This window comes from Nycticebus coucang, chromosome 18 (genome assembly GCF_027406575.1).
Source record: "Nycticebus coucang isolate mNycCou1 chromosome 18, mNycCou1.pri, whole genome shotgun sequence".
NCBI classification, from domain to species: Eukaryota; Metazoa; Chordata; class Mammalia; order Primates; family Lorisidae; genus Nycticebus; species Nycticebus coucang.
In genome coordinates this window covers 28,898,142-28,915,195 of record NC_069797.1, presented here as the reverse complement: position 1 = coordinate 28,915,195, position 17,054 = coordinate 28,898,142, and the positions used below count along the sequence as shown (strand labels likewise).

The 17,054-nt window shown below is 42.3% G+C and overlaps 1 protein-coding gene across 2 annotated transcripts in view; it reads left to right on the top strand.

Annotated features, from left to right (window-relative positions):
• RPA1 (replication protein A1) overlaps positions 1–17,054 on the top strand; it is a 77,920-nt gene that overhangs the window by 42,434 nt on the left and 18,432 nt on the right. For both annotated transcript variants that reach the window (XM_053568655.1, XM_053568656.1), the window contains 8 exons: positions 162–254; positions 2,529–2,661; positions 4,661–4,763; positions 6,555–6,623; positions 6,821–7,013; positions 7,153–7,292; positions 7,949–8,097; positions 11,123–11,255. In XM_053568655.1, coding sequence (XP_053424630.1) covers positions 162–254; positions 2,529–2,661; positions 4,661–4,763; positions 6,555–6,623; positions 6,821–7,013; positions 7,153–7,292; positions 7,949–8,097; positions 11,123–11,255 — 1,013 coding nt within the window. The remainder of the gene's footprint in view (positions 1–161; positions 255–2,528; positions 2,662–4,660; positions 4,764–6,554; positions 6,624–6,820; positions 7,014–7,152; positions 7,293–7,948; positions 8,098–11,122; positions 11,256–17,054) is intronic.

Genomic DNA, 17,054 nt, shown 5'->3' with positions numbered 1-17,054 from the left:
CTGCATGCATTTGAAATGCCCCAGCATGAATTCTGACCCATGAGAGTCTTTGACAAAATAAAAAATTTACACTTTCCCAGAGTATTTAAACTCCTACTTAAGTTTAAATCTCTTAACCCAAATTACTTGCACTAAAATGGCCTTTTCCTTTTGCTCTTCAGGGCATGGGCAGCAGCAAGTAGTTCCTTCTCCAGCTCCAGCAGCCAGTCCATCAACCAGCCGGCCCCAGCCACAGAATGGGAACTCAGGAATGGGTAAGATCCCCTCACGAGGACATGCATTCCTCATGTGTGACAGGCTTTTGAACAATGTTTTGAAATTTAATCTGAGACTTGAGGGAGTTGTTAAATGCCATTCATGACAGAATGTCATCTTGCAAAGAGTAATTCTGATTCTTATTGTAGAGTATGTAATTTTAAAAATGATTAAAGATAGTCTTTTAAGTATATTTAACAATAAGCCTTTTTATCAGAATGATATGCTCTTCTCTGTTAATAGTTTATCCAGTGGTTTCTCACATCTTCCTGTGAATTTGCATACCTTTTAAATCCTTGCCTTTTAACTATCTAGGATCCACTTGCTAAATTTGGCTTGTCTCTCTCCATGTTTCCCATTTGGGGCCCTCATGAGTATTTATCATTTGCTTGAAAACAGTATCATTTATATAGGTCATAGGTTCTACTGTTGAGTCTCATGGATGAGAAATAGTTTCTTTTAACTATCTGTGCAGCAGGTCCTGAGAGCCTCTAATGGAATCATTTTGTTTACTTTATGGCCTTTGCTGTGAGGACCTCTTGATCTAGGAAGTCACCACTGAAAATTATGATTTGCAGAATGTGGTTGAATTTATTTTTAGAGGTCCCTTTTTCTGTCACAGCTTCACATACACCTCCTCTCCTCCCCTCAACTATTAGTTTCTATTTCTCAATGCTAAGATTCTAAGAAAAGCAAGGTTAAAACGTCACTAATGTTTCTGTGAAATGTTCAGGACTTGTGACTTTTTCCCCATTGGTCTTTGTGTTTGTATGCCTTGCAATACTATCTGTCTCCCTTTATAAGTGCATCCGTTTATACACAACTCTCAAATTATGCATTGCTGAATCGGGATGGTGGGTTAGATGATCTAAAATGGTAAATAAAAATCACTCTTAGGCTGAGATACAAATAATGTGTTATTCTCTCCTTCCATCCATATATTTGTTTTTCTTGTTATCTATCTTTGTCTTAAACTGAAATTTATTATTAAAAATCACTTAATATAACATATTATGTATGTGTATGCACACACTCATATATTTTATAAAGCACATGTGCTTCCTTCGGTAATCTTGAGTAATTATTACTGTTGTGTGTATCGATCTCTCGTGACTCCCCAGTTAGAATAGAAAATTTTAGGACATAGGATTCCCCTGTGCGTGTTTTCTACAGAGTATTACACATGCCTGAAAAAGTGTGGTATGTGCTATGGAAACTCGATAAATAAATACAGGATAAATAGCATATCTATATTTTTAGCCAAATTCTATTCTGAAGGAATGTTTTGGTATAGAAGGTGTGAAATCATTGCACTAAATAATGTTTTCTGAATTTGGAGATTGAAGCTGCTTAGGTTTGGCTAAAGGAGGCAGAGGGTCATAATGGCCAACTAACTGTTGTATCTTTTTTTTTTTTGTAGAGACAGAGTCTCACTGTACCACCCTCAGGTAGAGTGCCGTGGCGTCACACGGCTCACAGCAACCTCTAACTCTTGGGCTTACGCGATTCTCTTGCCTCAGCCTCCCGAGCAGCTGGGACTACAGGCGCCCGCCACAACGCCCGGCTATTTTTTGGTTGCAGTTTGGCCGGGGCTGGGTTTGAACTCGCCACCCTCGGCATATGGGGCTGGCGCCCTACTCACTGAGCCACAGGCGCCGCCCTAACTGTTGTATCTTAACCAAACTCTGTTCCTGCTCTTGGTCCCCAACTGAACAGACTTCATTCTAGACTTCCCAGTCTTCTAGACCAGTTGAGAAGTGGGAGTTTTCTGGGGATGTTTCGAGTCGTATTCGTGATAGATGTCCTTCACCTCAAGAGGGTTCACTCACTAGATTTCTTACCTCCTACTCTTTCCTTTTGTAGTTTTTCTTATGTGACTAGGAACTTGGTATCAGTTTTACCAGTCAAGACAGTTGATTTTCTTTCTCTGACCCATGATTTTTCCCACTGAGCTAAGAGAAATGTTTAAGAGGGTGGAGCTCACAAAGAGCAGTGTCTGGATTCATTACCATCATTATCTTGACCTCCTGACCATACGTCAGCAACTGTAATAACAAACGTTTCTGTGCCCTACATTCTAGATTGCTTTTCAGCCTCCTGCTTCAGTCTCTGTTTGATCTACATATCTCTTGGATACTAAAAAGGAAAACTTTGGCTCTCAATTTTCTATGATTTCAGTAGTGGCACCTCAGTAATTGAGAGTTACTATAAAACATATTATAAAAGTTCAGTAGAAAAATCATTGTCCTTTTTCTTTGCGTTTGTTTTTAAAGGTTCTGCTGTTCCTAAGTCTTATGGTGCCTCTAAAACATTTGGAAAACCCGGAGGTACGGGCCTCTCAAACACTTCTGGGGGAACACAGGCCAAGGTGGTGCCCATTGCCAGCCTTACTCCTTACCAGTCCAAGTGAGTTGTTGCCTAAGTTCAGAGTGTACTTACAAAACAGTATAAGAAGCTGTTTATGCATGAACTTTGGAGTTACCTCCACACAGAATGGGTTTCTTTTCTTTTCCCTCCTAAGGTAGAGAGGATATAAACTGTTATAACTTTTAATTCTGTTATCACAAGAATGATAACAATAGGACTCTGCCATAGACTATGTGGTTTCTTCATTTTGGAAGAAGTTGAAATTGGCTCAGCACCCATAGCTCAATGGTTAGGGCACTGGCCACATACACCGAGGCAGGTGGGTTCAAACCTGGCCCAGGCTTGCTAAACAATGACAACAACAACAACGAAATAGCCCAGCGTTATGGTGGGCCCCTATAATCCCAGCTATTTGGGAGGCTAAGGCAAGAGAATCTCTTAAGCCCAAGAGTTTGAGGTTGCTGTGAGCTGTGATGCCACACCACTCTACTGAGGGCGACATAGTGAGACTCTATCTCAAAAAAAAAAAAATGAAGTTGAAATTAAAAATATTTAACGCTAGGCTGGGTACAGTGGGTCACGCATATGACCCTAGCACTTTGGGAGGCTGAGGTGAGAGGTTCCTTTGAACTCAAGGATTTGAGACCAGCCTGAGCAAGAGCGAAACCCTATCTCTACTAAAAATAGAAAAAATTAGCCAGGCATTGTGGCAGGCACCGATAGTCCCAGCTGCTCAGGAAACTGAAGAAGGAGGCTTGTTTGAGCTTAATAGTTTAAGGTTGCTGTCAGCTATGATGGCACCATGGCACTCAACTCCAAGTCGATAGAGTGAGACTCTGGCTCAAAAAATAATTAATTGGTTAATTAATTAATTAAAAATGTTTAATGCTTATACAATCAATTGATAGTCTTTGAGTAAAAATAAATATTTATGCTAATCCAGAAGATATTTCACCTTCTCATATAAATAGATAACTTTTAGTCTCTGAGTTAGTTGTCAAAGATAATCTGTACTGTTTGTAGTAACCACATTAATATACCCTGAACTTACATTTCTTTTATATGGTTTTTTTTTCTGTTAAAAATTAATTTGAGGATCAAGGTAGGAGGGTCCCTTGAGCTCATGAGTTTAAGACCAACATGAGCAAGAGCGAGACCCTGTCTCCACTAAAAATAGAAAAATTACCTGGGCATTATGGCAGGTGCTTGTAGTCCCAGCTGCTCAGGAGGCTGAAGCAAGAGGATCACTTGAGCCCAAGAGTTTGAGGTTTCTGTGAGCTATGATGCCATGGCACTCTACCCAGGGCGATAAAGTGAGATTCTGTCTCTAAATAAATAAGTAAATAAAATTGAATAGTTGAAAATTAATGAGTTCTTTTTTTTTTTTTCAGAATTCTTTCAGATATGTTTTTATTTATTCTTCAGTACTTTGTAACATTTCCCCTGTGAAATTATAAATAAGGTAACTAATGTGCCCAGCACTTGTTTCAGGATAGGTGCCAAGACTGGATCTCTGATCTTGCGCCCCCTTTTTAGCGTGGCCTTTCTCTAAGGTCACCCTGCGTTACTGTGTTTCCATTCAGTCACCCACAACACCATGCTCCATAGCCTGTATTTATATTTAGTGTGCATGAGAAATGAGACAGAAGTTTGACACCAGTTATATCAGTTCCCATAATTGAAAATAGTGGCAAAATATAATTGCTGGTATTACTGCATTTTCTAGCTTAGAACCGTTCATTAAGGGAATATTGTTGCCTTGGTGATGCTTTTTCAAGAAGGGAGAGAGCTTATAAATTTACTTATTTGACAGGAGAATGAGTTAGTGTTAAATCATCTTGCGTGTTTTACTGTTTGCTTATTCTGTAAACTGTCAAACCTGTGTGTCATCTTGGGGTTTTAATTAGCTGGATTAAAATACAGGTAACATTCAAAAATGGAATATGCATAAGATAAGAAAGGCCATAGGAAGACGACTTCTTACTTGATCTTTTCCACATAAGACTCCAAACACTAATATAATCTGTTTGGTTTTTAGGTGGACTATTTGTGCTCGTGTTACCAACAAAAGTCAGATCCGTACCTGGAGCAATTCCCGAGGGGAAGGGAAGCTTTTCTCTCTAGAACTAGTTGATGAAAGTGTGAGTATTTATCAAGTGGGTAGGTAAGAGTAGTGGACTCACTGAGAAACAAAGGGCTCAGCCCTGCAAGCCTATGAAGTGAAAAGTTATAATAGGCCAGAAGGAAACATGATTGTTATTGCGGTTTTCCCTCTGTGGTCGATGTTTGATGCTGTTTGGGGGTAGAGGGTTAAAGTCATAATTATTTATCCTAGATCTTTTTTTTTTTTTTTTTTTTGTAGAGACAGAGTCTCACTTTATCGCCCTCAGTAGAGTGCCATGGCATCACACAGCTCACAGCAACCTCCAACTCCTGGGCTGAAGCAATTCTCTTGCCTCAGCCTCCCGAGTAGCTGGGACTACAGGCGCCCGCCACAACGCCCAGCTATTTTTTTTTTTTGGTTTGCAGTTCAGCCGGGGCCAGGTTTTAAACCCACCACCCTTGGTATATGGGGCCAGCGCCTTACTGCCTGAGCCACAGGCACCGCCCTATCCTAGATCTTAAACGAAAGCATTTGTAGCAGTGGACGATCATTTTCTAAACATATAAGTAGCTTCATGGGCGGGAGAAACCAGACATACTGTGTCTGCTTTGCTGCCAGGCTTAGTTGAAGCCCCAGCCAGTGGCATCTGCTTATGAGCAAGGTGGAGCTTTGGGCAACAGCAGAAGGCCTGTGACAGCCACCTTGCTAAGAGGATGGTTTTGTGGGAAATGCGTTCTGGCTCACAGATTCTCTAAATGCTCTACTTAAACAAAACCATGATGATAAGGCAAAAAATTCCAAGCTATGGAATCTTAACAGTCTTGATAGCTGCTTGTCCATTAGTTTTGTTGATAATTCCTAAAATATACTTCACACATTCTTTTCAAACTGCAGCATATTTCCTATATGTTCAAACCTCCAAGAGCACGGAAAAAAATAGTTCTTTTTTCTTTTTTCGTTTTTTGGCAAATGGATAGAACATCCCAAATGTTTGACTATGTGGTGGCAGAATCAGTATCAGAACCTAATTTCTTACAAATTATCCATCTAATCTACAGCAGTTGGCTAAAATTTTAGCCACTTATTTTTCTTATCTGCCTGTAGCATTTGACTGACAGAAAAGTAAAAGGGAAAATCAAATCACAGGCAACTTGAAAACATGACTTGTTATAGCATCTTTGGCAATGACTCTCAAATATGAGGTAATTCGTCACTTAGAATGCAGCCGTGAGGGAAGCTGGTGAATCATCTCGGTTCCACACGCTTCCTTGTGGGCCCCAGTCGTGTCACTCAATATTCAAAGTTCTTTTGTTTTTATTGTCAGAATATTTAAACTTGTTGTTGGTTTTTCTTCTAAGTTTCTTTTTTCTTTCTTTCTTTTTTTTTTTGTTGAGACAGAGTCTCACTTTGTTGCCCCTGGTATAATACCATGGCATCACAGCTCACAGCAACCTCAAACTCCTTGGGCTGAAGTGATTCTCTTGTCTCAGCCTACAGGTGCCCACCACAACGCCCGGCTGTTTTTTTAGAAGCGGGGTCTTACTCTAGCTCATGCTGGTTTTGAACTTGTAAGCTCAGGTGATCAGCCTGCCTCAGCCTCCTATAGTGCTGAGATTACAGGCATAAGCCACTGAGCCCGGCCTTTTCAACTTCACTTGTTTCATCAGATCTAATAGCATCAGTGTGTTCTGAGATGTCCGTAGGCCCCTGAGGGTCCCATTTGTGCTTGTGCTGCTGCTCTAAGTATGTCGCTGAAATGGCCTGTGTTTTGCAGGTCAAACTTGGTATTGAATACCACAATCCTGACCTCTCTCATGTGCTTCTGCAGGGTGAAATTAGAGCTACAGCTTTCAATGATCAAGTGGACAAGTTCTTTCCCCTTATTGAAGTGAACAAGGTATGTGATAGTGTTGATTTTAGAACCCACACTGTCCAGTGGAGGAGTGAAAATTAAGGGACTCTGATCCAGTGGAGAGGTGTGTGGTGGTAGAGGGTTTTTTTTATTTTTTATTGTTGGGGATTCATTGAAGGTAGAGGGTTTTTATATCCGATTTAATGACTATCCCACATTCCATGGCTTGGCCTTTTTTATAGGTTTATTATTTCACAAAAGGTACGCTGAAGATTGCTAACAAACAATTCTCAGCTGTTAAAAACGACTACGAGATGACCTTCAATAATGATACTTCTGTCATGCCCTGCGAAGATGATCATCATTTGCCCACAGTTCAATTTGACTTCACAGGGATTGGTGACCTAGAGAACAAGCCCAAAGACTCCCTTGTAGGTAAGTCCATGTAGGAGAACAGAGTGGCGATGACTAGTTTTCTTTGCATAATATAGGGGAAATGTATAATTTCGGTGCTTGTCACGTTATAATGGGAGCCTTGACCGTCTCCTGCTAACGCTTTGTGCATGTGTTTTAGACATAATCGGGATCTGCAAGAACTATGAAGATGCCACCAAAATCACAGTGAAGTCTACCAACAGAGAGGTTGCTAAGAGAAATATCTATCTGATGGACACATCAGGGAAGGTGGTGACTGCTACTCTGTGGGGAGAAGATGTGAGTACTTGCTTCATGCAGCCAGAGTGTACGGAAGGCGCTCCTTAGCTTGCTTGTCCTACCCTGGGAGTGATGAGGCTTTGGCCATGCAGTTGGTGAAAGGTGCCATTGAGTGAATGTTTGAAATCCTTTGATTTCTATGAGATTTGCTGTTACTTAGGTTGTACATAGTAAAGTGCTGTTTCTTCTATCTCTAGGAAAGTAGTGATAGGCTAGTTTTTGATGTGTTTCCAAGCAGATTTCTTTTTTTTTTTTGTAGAGACAGAGTCTCACTGTACCGCCCTCAGGTAGAGTGCCGTGGCGTCACAGGGCTCACAGCAACCTCTAGCTCTTGGGCTTACGTGATTCTCTTGCCTCAGCCTCCCAAGCAGCTGGGACTACAGGCGCCCGCCACAACGCCCGGCTATTTTTTTGTTGCAGTTTGGCAGGGTCTGGGTCTGAACCTGCCACCCTCGGCATATGGGGCCGGCGCCCTACTCATTGAGCCACAGGCACCGCCCTTCCAAGCAGATTCTTGTGTGTGAAGTCTGTCTTATATAAATTTCATGTACATTGATTAACTCACTTCATTGTTGACTATTTTCCTTATTTTCTATAAAAATGTTGTTTTCTCCTCTGCCACTGATACTTGTACATGCTTGGTATTTGTTTTACAGGCTGATAAATTTGATGGTTCTAGGCAGCCTGTGATGGCTATCAAAGGAGCCAGAGTTTCTGATTTTGGTGGACGGAGCCTCTCTGTACTGTCTGCAAGCACCATCATTGTGAATCCAGACATCCCAGAGGCCTATAAGCTTCGTGGATGGTAGGTTTTGTGGGGCCAAACAAAGGGTTATTTGAGCCTGGGCTTTGAGAAGAGCTGGTTATAATAAGTATGTGAGCTCTCTGCCATGCAGGAGGATTCAAATAAAGCAGTTCCTGTATTTCTTGGAGGCCTTTTGCCTTCTGAGAGGATGACTTTAAAGCCCTTAACTTGACAAACCTGTAATCCCACGGCAAACCCGCAGAGTCAGAGGAAGCAATTAGAACATACGTGCTTCATGCTGACCTCGGTCTTGCCAAAGCAGGATATGCCCAGGCTTTGGCCGCTGTGTGCTGACGGCCTCTAAGCTGAAGGCATCTTTCTGTCCTAGGTATACACGGTGGGCTTCTGTGGAGTGTATGTGGGGGAAGCTGCATGCTTTCTTATTTTGTCAAGTCTGCTGCCAATCACGACTTCTAGCGTATATTCGCTGGACTCTGATAAAATGTGGTGGGAACAATGGGCTTTTTGTTGGGATCGTATTGTTATTCCCAAAGCACTCAAGGGATGAGGAGAGCCTGTTTAAATCTCCTCACTATATCTGGCTTTTTACATCTAGCTTTTTAGGGCATTAAAACTTCACCTTAAAAGGGCACTTCAGACTGAAACACAGTATCCAAGAACTGATATGATCTGGGAAAACACTTTAACTAGCCCACGCTTACATAATTAGCATAGCTTTACTCACAGGGGAAGCAGGTCCAGTTCCAACCGTGTCTTAGGGTTTAAGTGACTAAAGAATTAACTCATACTACATTTCCTCTTTTGTTTTGAGTCTGTTGTGGACTGGTAGTGCTAATATTTGAATAGTGTGTGTCTATTTATCAATAACTGTTCTGAGGCTGGCATTGCATGGTGAGGCAGAGCCCATTAATAGTGTGACCAAAGGGGCAGCGCCTGTGGCTCAGTGAGCAGGGCGCCGGTCCCATATACCGAGGGAGGCGGGTTCAAACCCAGCCCCGGCCAAACTGCAACAAAATAGCCGGGCGTTGTGGCAGGCGCCTGTAGTCCCAGCTACTCGGGAGGCTGAGGCAAGAGAATTGCCTAAGCCCAGGAGTTGGAGGTTGCTGTGAGCTGTGTGACACCACGGCACTCTACCGAGGGCAATAAAGTGAAACTCCGTCTCTACAAAAAAAAAAAAAAGTGTGACCAGAAATAACCATAGTTTTGGTTTGTTCTTACTGCTTGATTTTCTTTCAGGTTCTGGAGCTCGGCCCCAGGTTAATTGCATACCCACGTTAAGGTCTTCATATTTTACTTGTCAATAATGTTATCTCAACATAAAAAGACATGACTGTCCCCAGAATAAAGTAGCTTGGTATTGATCAAAGAAGAGTTCATTGCACACACCCCACCAGGGCAGGGATGAGAGATGTTTTAGATCTTGGCTATAACAATGCAGAATTTCTATTGTAAGAGGGGCCACCTCTCTCCTTGCTCTGTTGACTCCTGATGAGCTATCTTTGGTGGCAAATGTCTTCTCGGAGTTTTTGAAACCATTAACTTGTGTTGCTAGTAGTAGTGAAACAGATTTATGGCACTGCTGTGCCTCTGTGAAGGATTAGGCTGCTAACCTGATGGAATGCGGAGGCAACTGTCTACAGCTTTGGACAGTGTCCATTCTAGTAGTAGATGGTCTCTTTTTAAGGAGCCTGTTCTGTATGTGGTTAGCTTTTAGTTATCTACCCTTTGGACAACATTTGGCATGTTTTTAATCTCAGTCTGACTCTTCCTTGCTGTGAGTGTGTTCTTTGTGATCAAGAAGTATAATCAGGCCGGGCGAGGTGGCTCATGCCTATAATCCTAGCACTCTCAGAAGCCAAGGCAGGTGAATCGCCTGAGCTCAGGAGTTGGAGGTCAGCCTGAGCAAAAGTGAGACCCGGTCTCTACTAAAAATAGAAAAATTAGCTGGGCATTGTGGCAGATGCCTGTAGTCCCAGCTACTCAGGAGTCAGGAGCTGAGACAAGAAGATTGCTTGAGCCCAAGAGTTTGAGGTTGCTGTGAGCTATGATGATACAATGGCACTCTACCCAGGGTGACATAGTGAGACTGTCTCAAAATAAAAAAAAAAAAGACGGGGGAGTATAATCAATATTATTGATAATTTAATACAAATTAATTTAACTTTAATATTGGCAAAAGTAGAATCTCACTAAGGAGGTAAATCTATAAGAAAACGGATAATGCCTTCTGATAGATTACTTTGGGTTATATAATCATTTGGACTCTGTGTTAGGCTTAAAAGATCTTTCACCGTAGAAACATTTTTAATAATCTGTTGACTGTCCCTTTCCATCCTGACACATTTCAGTGATGATAAAAATATGGCTGCTGACTGAGAATGAGCATTAGTTACCCCAAGGACTATACCAGAGGTCTACATTTACTACTTTTTTGGTTGTTCACTTTCCTAGTTTCTGTCTTCAGGCCTTGGGCCTCATACCCACTGTTGATTGTTATGTAAGGCAGATATTAGAAAAGGTTCTGGGGGTGGCACCTGTGGCTCAGCGGGTAGGGCACTGGCCCCATATACCAAGGGTGGCAGGTTCAAACCCAGCCCCAGCCAGCTAAAATAGCAGTGACAACTGCAACCAAAAAAAAAATTAGCTGGGCGTTGTGGCAGGCACCTGTAGTCCCAGCTATTTGGGAGGCTGAGGCAAGAGAATCACTTAAGCCCGAGAGTTGAAGGTTGCTGTGAGCTGTGACGCCAGGGCACTCTACCGAGGGTGACAAAGTAAGACTCTGTCTCAAAAATAAATAAATAAATAAATAAGAAAAGGTTCTGTGTGCTTTGGCACTGATTATCTTGACCACTGGGGGGCATCAAAGCAATTGAGATAAAAAGAAAGGTCATTTAGTTTTTCAGTAGACTTTAAGATAGAGGTAGGAAGTTACAGACTTCAGCCCACATGACCATGACCTATCTGAAAGTTGGGTAGGGATGGCTAACCTGCATCTGGCATATACAAACAAGTAATATATTCGAGGACTGTATCAAGTATCTTCACTATCTGTTCATTTTTTCAGGTTCGACTCAGAAGGACAAGCCTTAGATGGTGTTTCCATCTCTGATCTCAAGAGTGGAGGAGTAGGGGGGAGCAACACCAACTGGAAGACTTTGTATGAGGTTAAATCCGAGAACCTGGGTCAAGGTGACAAGGTAGCCAACATTCCTTTCTTCACAGAAGCATGTAAAGGGTATAAAGGATGAGTTTGGAAGCCTGGTCTCTGATACCAGCTGTCAGATGGTGACTCAGAGCTGTAACTCTTACCTGGGACTCTGACCAGAGCTTGAGGTGAGAGCTGAATCACTGCCAGAGTGAAGTAGCCATGTGTCCTAATGGGAGTGCGTTGTGGCCCTCAGGTGTGCTGAGGCAGGGTAGTGTGAACAACTCTTAGAGTTGATTCCTAGAGGGGTCTGGAAGAGTGGTTGTTACTAAGCTTTGTGTCATAGCATGAATGGCCTTCAAGTACATGTTTCTTTTCTGTGCTTTTTCCTGGAAGCTCACATATCGAAATGAGTGTTGGTCAGACTCAGTGTTGGATGTTACGCAGTTGACATGTACTGTCACTGGCTGAGGCATACCATGCGTTAACTCTCATAGGCTGAAAGTCAGCAGTATTCTCTGATAAGGACTGGCTCTGGTATTTAACTTTAATTGCAGCTTTCCTTTCAGTGTTTATATTTAATGACACTCCTCCTGTCTTGATTTAAATTTGTATTCTGTCAGCAGTTAAATATTTAAATCATTCATTTCTCCTTTATGCTCCCCCAAATAGCAATCCCTGCTTTTATTTTTATTATGTATAATATAGGTTTTATTCCTTACCGTCTCATTTCACTGTATACCCTTATCCATCACTGTCATCAGCAGCAACTTATAATGCTGTTACATAACATCTTGAGAATTAAACCTTGGGCAGATCTGTTTTGTCCTATCAGAGGAACTCTTCTGGTTCTCTTGTCACTCATTTTCTCTCCTAGATCTGAAGGTGGATGGTATGTAATGAGAAATCAGGCATAGAGAATAGCTGTCTATACCAAAACTTTCAAGTACCTTTGAATCTGGACCTAACTTGCAAATACAGAAAAACTCTTTAGGCATTCTCCTAGGAGATTTATTTTCTCTAGGTCTTTCTAACCTGGGGACTAAGCTCTTTAAACATTAGGATCATGTTTGCTCTGAGACATCAGGAAGCCCAGAGGTTGCTGACCTACCTCCAAAGTCAGGCTTCGCCCAGAGGGAACAGCTATCTGGCGGTACTAAACATACCCCCCAAAATTATTCATGTGGGATCCTCTCCGTAGGGGTTAAAAAGCAAAACAAAGAGCTCAAACACATGTCCTTCCTAGATTACTTATCAGAGATTTTTCCACTTTGAAGGTACAGATCTTGTAGGTGTTTTCACAGTGTGATTAGATTTGACAACTAGACCTGGGGTTGGCAAGCCAGGCCCTGGACCACGTTCAGCCTGCTGCCAGTTGTAAATGAAACCACATGCCTTCCATTTACATACTGTGGTGGATGTTCTCGCCCCATAGTTTCCGAATCGAGTACAGGCATACCTTGGAAATATGCAAGTCACTGCAGTAAAGTGACTAATCTCAACAAAGTGAATCACATGAAGTTTTTGGTTTCTGTGCCTGTAAGAATGATGTTTGCACAATACTGTAGTCTATTAAGTGTATAGTAGCATATATCTGAAACAGTGTGCACACCTTAATTTAAACTGTTGTCACTTGGTCATTGGGTCAGTGGTGCATACCTGTAGTCCAGCTACTTGGGAGGTTGAGGTAGGAGGATCATTTGAGCCCAAGAGTTCAAGACTAGCCTGGGCAACATAGTGAGACACTGTCTCTTAAAGCAAACAAACAGACAAATCAGAACAAAACAAAATGCCAAAATTTTAAAGCTAGGCACTGTGGTGTGTGCCTACGGTCCCAGCTACTCAAGAGGCTGAGGTGGGAGGACCCCTTGACCTTGACCCCAGGAGTTTGAGTCCAGGCTGGGCAATATATAAGACCCCATCTCTTAAAAAAATATATCTATATTTTTTTCTGTATACATTTTTTTAGTTGTATATACATAGCTGGAAACTACTAACAAATCATCTGAGCCCTCAGCAGATTGTAATCTTTTTGCTGGAGGAACATTTTGTTTTGGTATGAATGGGTGGTTGCTGAAGGTTGGGGTGGCTGTGGCAGTTTCTTAAAATAAGACAACAATGAGGATTGCAGCATCAGTTGACTCTTCCTTTCATGAAAATTTTTCTGTACATATGATGCTGTTTGGTAGCATTTTATCCACAGCAGAATTTTCAAAATTGGAATCAATCCTCTGAGACCCTACTGCTGCTTTCTCAATTTATATGATATGCCAAATCCTTTGTTGTCATTTCAACAATGTTTATAGCATCTTCACCAAGAGTAGATTCCATCTTAAGAAACCACTTCCAGGGCAGGAACAGTGGCTCACGCCTATAATCCTAGCACTGTGGGATGCCCAGGCGGGTGGATTGCTTGAGCTCGGTTCAAGACCAGCCTGAGCAAGAGCAGATCCCATCTCTACTAAAAACAGAAAAACCAGCCGGGTGGGGGGCAGCGCCTGTGGCTCAAGGAGTAGGACCCCAGTCCCATATGCCAGAGGTGGCGGGTTCAAACCCAGCCCCGGCCAAAAATCACAAAAAAAAAAAAAAAGAAAAACCAGCCGGGTGTTGTGGTGGGCATCTGTAGTCCTAGTTGCCTGGGAGACTAAGGCAAGAGGATTGCTTGAGCCCAAGAGTTTGAGGTTGTTGTGAGCTAGGATGATGCCACAGCACTCTATCCAAGGTAACAGAGTAAGACACAGTCTCAACCCCCACCCCCCCAAAAAAAAACAACAACCAAAAAAGCTATTTCTTTGCCTGTCCATAGGGAGCAGCTCTTCATCTGTTGAGGTGTTATCATGAGATTGCCGCAGCTCAGTGGTGTGTTCAGGCTCCACTTCTGATTCTAGTTCTCTTGTTCCTTCTACACATCTGCAGCTACTTCCTCCACTGAAGTCTTGAACCCCTCGAAGTCGCCCATGAGGGTTGGAATAAACTTCTTCCAAACTCCTGTTAATGTTGCTATTTTTACTTCCTCCAGTGAATCACAAATGTTCTTAATGGCATCTAGAATGGTGAATTTTTTCCAGGTTTTCAATTTACTTTGCCCAGTTCATCAGAGGAATCACTATCTATGGTACCTGAAGCTTTATGAAATGTATTTATTAAATAATAAGACTTGAAAGTCAGAATTACTCTTTGATCTATGGGCTACAGAACGGATGTTGTGTTAGCAGATAGGAAGACACTGCACCTCCTTGTATTACACATCTCCATTGGAGCTCTTGGGTGACCAGGCGCATTGTCAATGATCAGTAATAATTTGAAAGGAATCTTTTTCTGAGGATTAGATCTCAAGAGTGGGCTTAAAATATTTGGTAAACCATGCTGTAAACAGATAAACTGTCAGCCAGGCTTTGTTATTCCATTTATAGAGCACAGGCAAAGTAGCTTTAGCATAATTCTTAAGGGCCATGGGAAACATGGTCATTATCTTCAACTTAAAGTCTCCAGCTGCATTAGTGCCAACAGGAGAGTCGGTTTGTCCTTTGAAGTTTTAAAGCAGGCATTGATTTCTCCTCCCTAGATAGAAGCCTTATGAAACGTATTTATTAATACGTTCTCTTCCAATAGAAGGCTATTGCATCTACACTGAAAATCGGTTTGTTTAGTGCCACCACCTTCATCGGTTAAATCTTTGGATAACTTGCTGTTGCTCCTCCCTCAGCACTTACTACTTCACCTTGCACTTTCATGTTATGGAGATGGTGCCTTTCCTTAAACCTCGTGGATCAACCTCTGCTAGATTTAGACTTTGCTTTTGTAGCTTCATTGCCTCGCTCAGCCTTCACAGAATTGAAGAGAGTTAGGGCCTTGCTCTGGATCAGGCTTTGGCTTGAGAGAGTGTTGTGGCTGGTTTGATCTTCTCTCCAGACCACTCAGACGTTCCATATCAGGTCTTAGGCTGTTTTGCTTTCTTATCATTCATGTGTTCATTGGAGTAGCACTTTTAATTTCCTTCAAGAACTTTCCACAAGTTGGCTAACTGTTTGGTATAAGAGGCATAGCATTCACTCTATCTGAGCTTTCAACATCCCTTCCTTACTAAGCTTAATCATTTCCAGCTTTTGGGTTAAAGTGAGAGAATGTAACACTTCCTTTCACGTCAACACTTAAAGACCATCATAGGGTTCTTAACTGGCCTAATTTCAATATTGTTGCATTTCAGGGAATAGAGAGGCCTGAGAAGAGGGAGAGAGAAGGAGGGAAAAACCAGTTGGTGGAGCAGTCAGAACAAACACAGTATTTATGATTAAGTTCCCTGTCTTGCATGGTCACGGTTCGGGGTACCCCAAAACAACTACACTGTAACATCAAGTATCTCTCTGATCATAGATCACTATAATAGATATAATAATAATAAAGGGTGAAATACTGTGAGAATTACCAAAATATAACACAAACGAAAAGGAAGCACACGCTATTGGAAAAATGGCAGTGATGACTTACTTGACACAGGGTTGCCGCAGACCTTCAATTTGTAAAAACACAATATCTGCAAAGTACAGTAAAGCAGAGTGCAATAAAAATGAGGTCTGCTGCTTATAGCTGCAACAGAGACTGTGTGACAGAATGGCTCATAAGGCCTAAAATATTTACTGTTTGGCTTTTCATAGAAAAAGCTTGCTGATTCCTGCCCTAAACAAAGACATGGGTGAGCCTAGGCCTTAGAAATCACTGTTTGTTTTTGAGACAGAGTCTCAAGTGTTGCCCTGGGTAGAATGCCATGGCATCATAGCTCACAGCAACCTCCAACTCTTGGGCTCAAGTGATCCTCTTGCCTCAGTTTTTTTATTTTTAGTATAGATGGGGTCTCGCTTTTTTTTGTTTTTTTTTTTTTGCAGTTTTTGACCGGGGCTGGGTTTGAACCCATCACCTCTAGCATGTGGGGCCGGCGCCCTACTCCTTTGAGCCACAGGTGCCACCCAAGAGGTCTTGAACCCCGTGAGCTCAAGCTATCCACCTGCCTCGGCCCCCCAGAGAGCTAGGATTACAGGGGTGAGCCACCATGCCCAGCCGACTGCCATTGTTTTTAATGTGGGAGGAATTGTTGTGATCGTAGCTACACTAGATTTTTGTGGTCAGCATTATTATTTCTTAGATCTGTTTTCTTTGGAGGATGAGAGGATCGGGAGGGACAAGTCTCTGTTGGTCTTCAAGTAAAGAGCAAAACAATTTCAGTACTAATTAACTCAGTTGGATTTAGAATTAATACTCTTTTATTTTTAAGGAATTATATACTTTCATGCTTGGCTTATTATTACCTTCATAGGCTTTGCACTCAGCACATGTGATTTTTTTTTTTTTTTTTGAGACAGAATCTTACTGTGTCACCCTCAGTAGAGTGCAATGGTATCACAGCTCACAGCAACCTCCAACTCTTGGGCTTAAGCGATTCTCTTGCCTCAGTCTCCCAAGTAGCTGGGACAATAGGCGCCCACCACAATGACCAGCTACATTTTTGTTTGTTTGTATTTTTCTGTTGCAGTTGTCAGTATTGCTTGGCTGGGCTGGGCTGGATTTGAACCCGCAATCCTCTATGTATGTGGCTGACGCCGTAACCACTGTGCTACAGACGCCAAGCCAGCCAGTCTTTAAAACTATGAGAATGAGGGCTCTGCGCCCGTAGCTCAGGGAGTAGGGCGCCAGCCACATGCACCAAGGCTGGCGGGTTTGAACCTGGCCTGGGCCTACTAAAGAACAATAACTACAACTGAAAAAAAAAAAAAATAGCCGGACGTGGTGGCGGGCGCCTGTTGTCCCAGCTACTTGGGAGGCTGAGGCAAGAGAATGGCCTAAGAGTTTGAGGTTT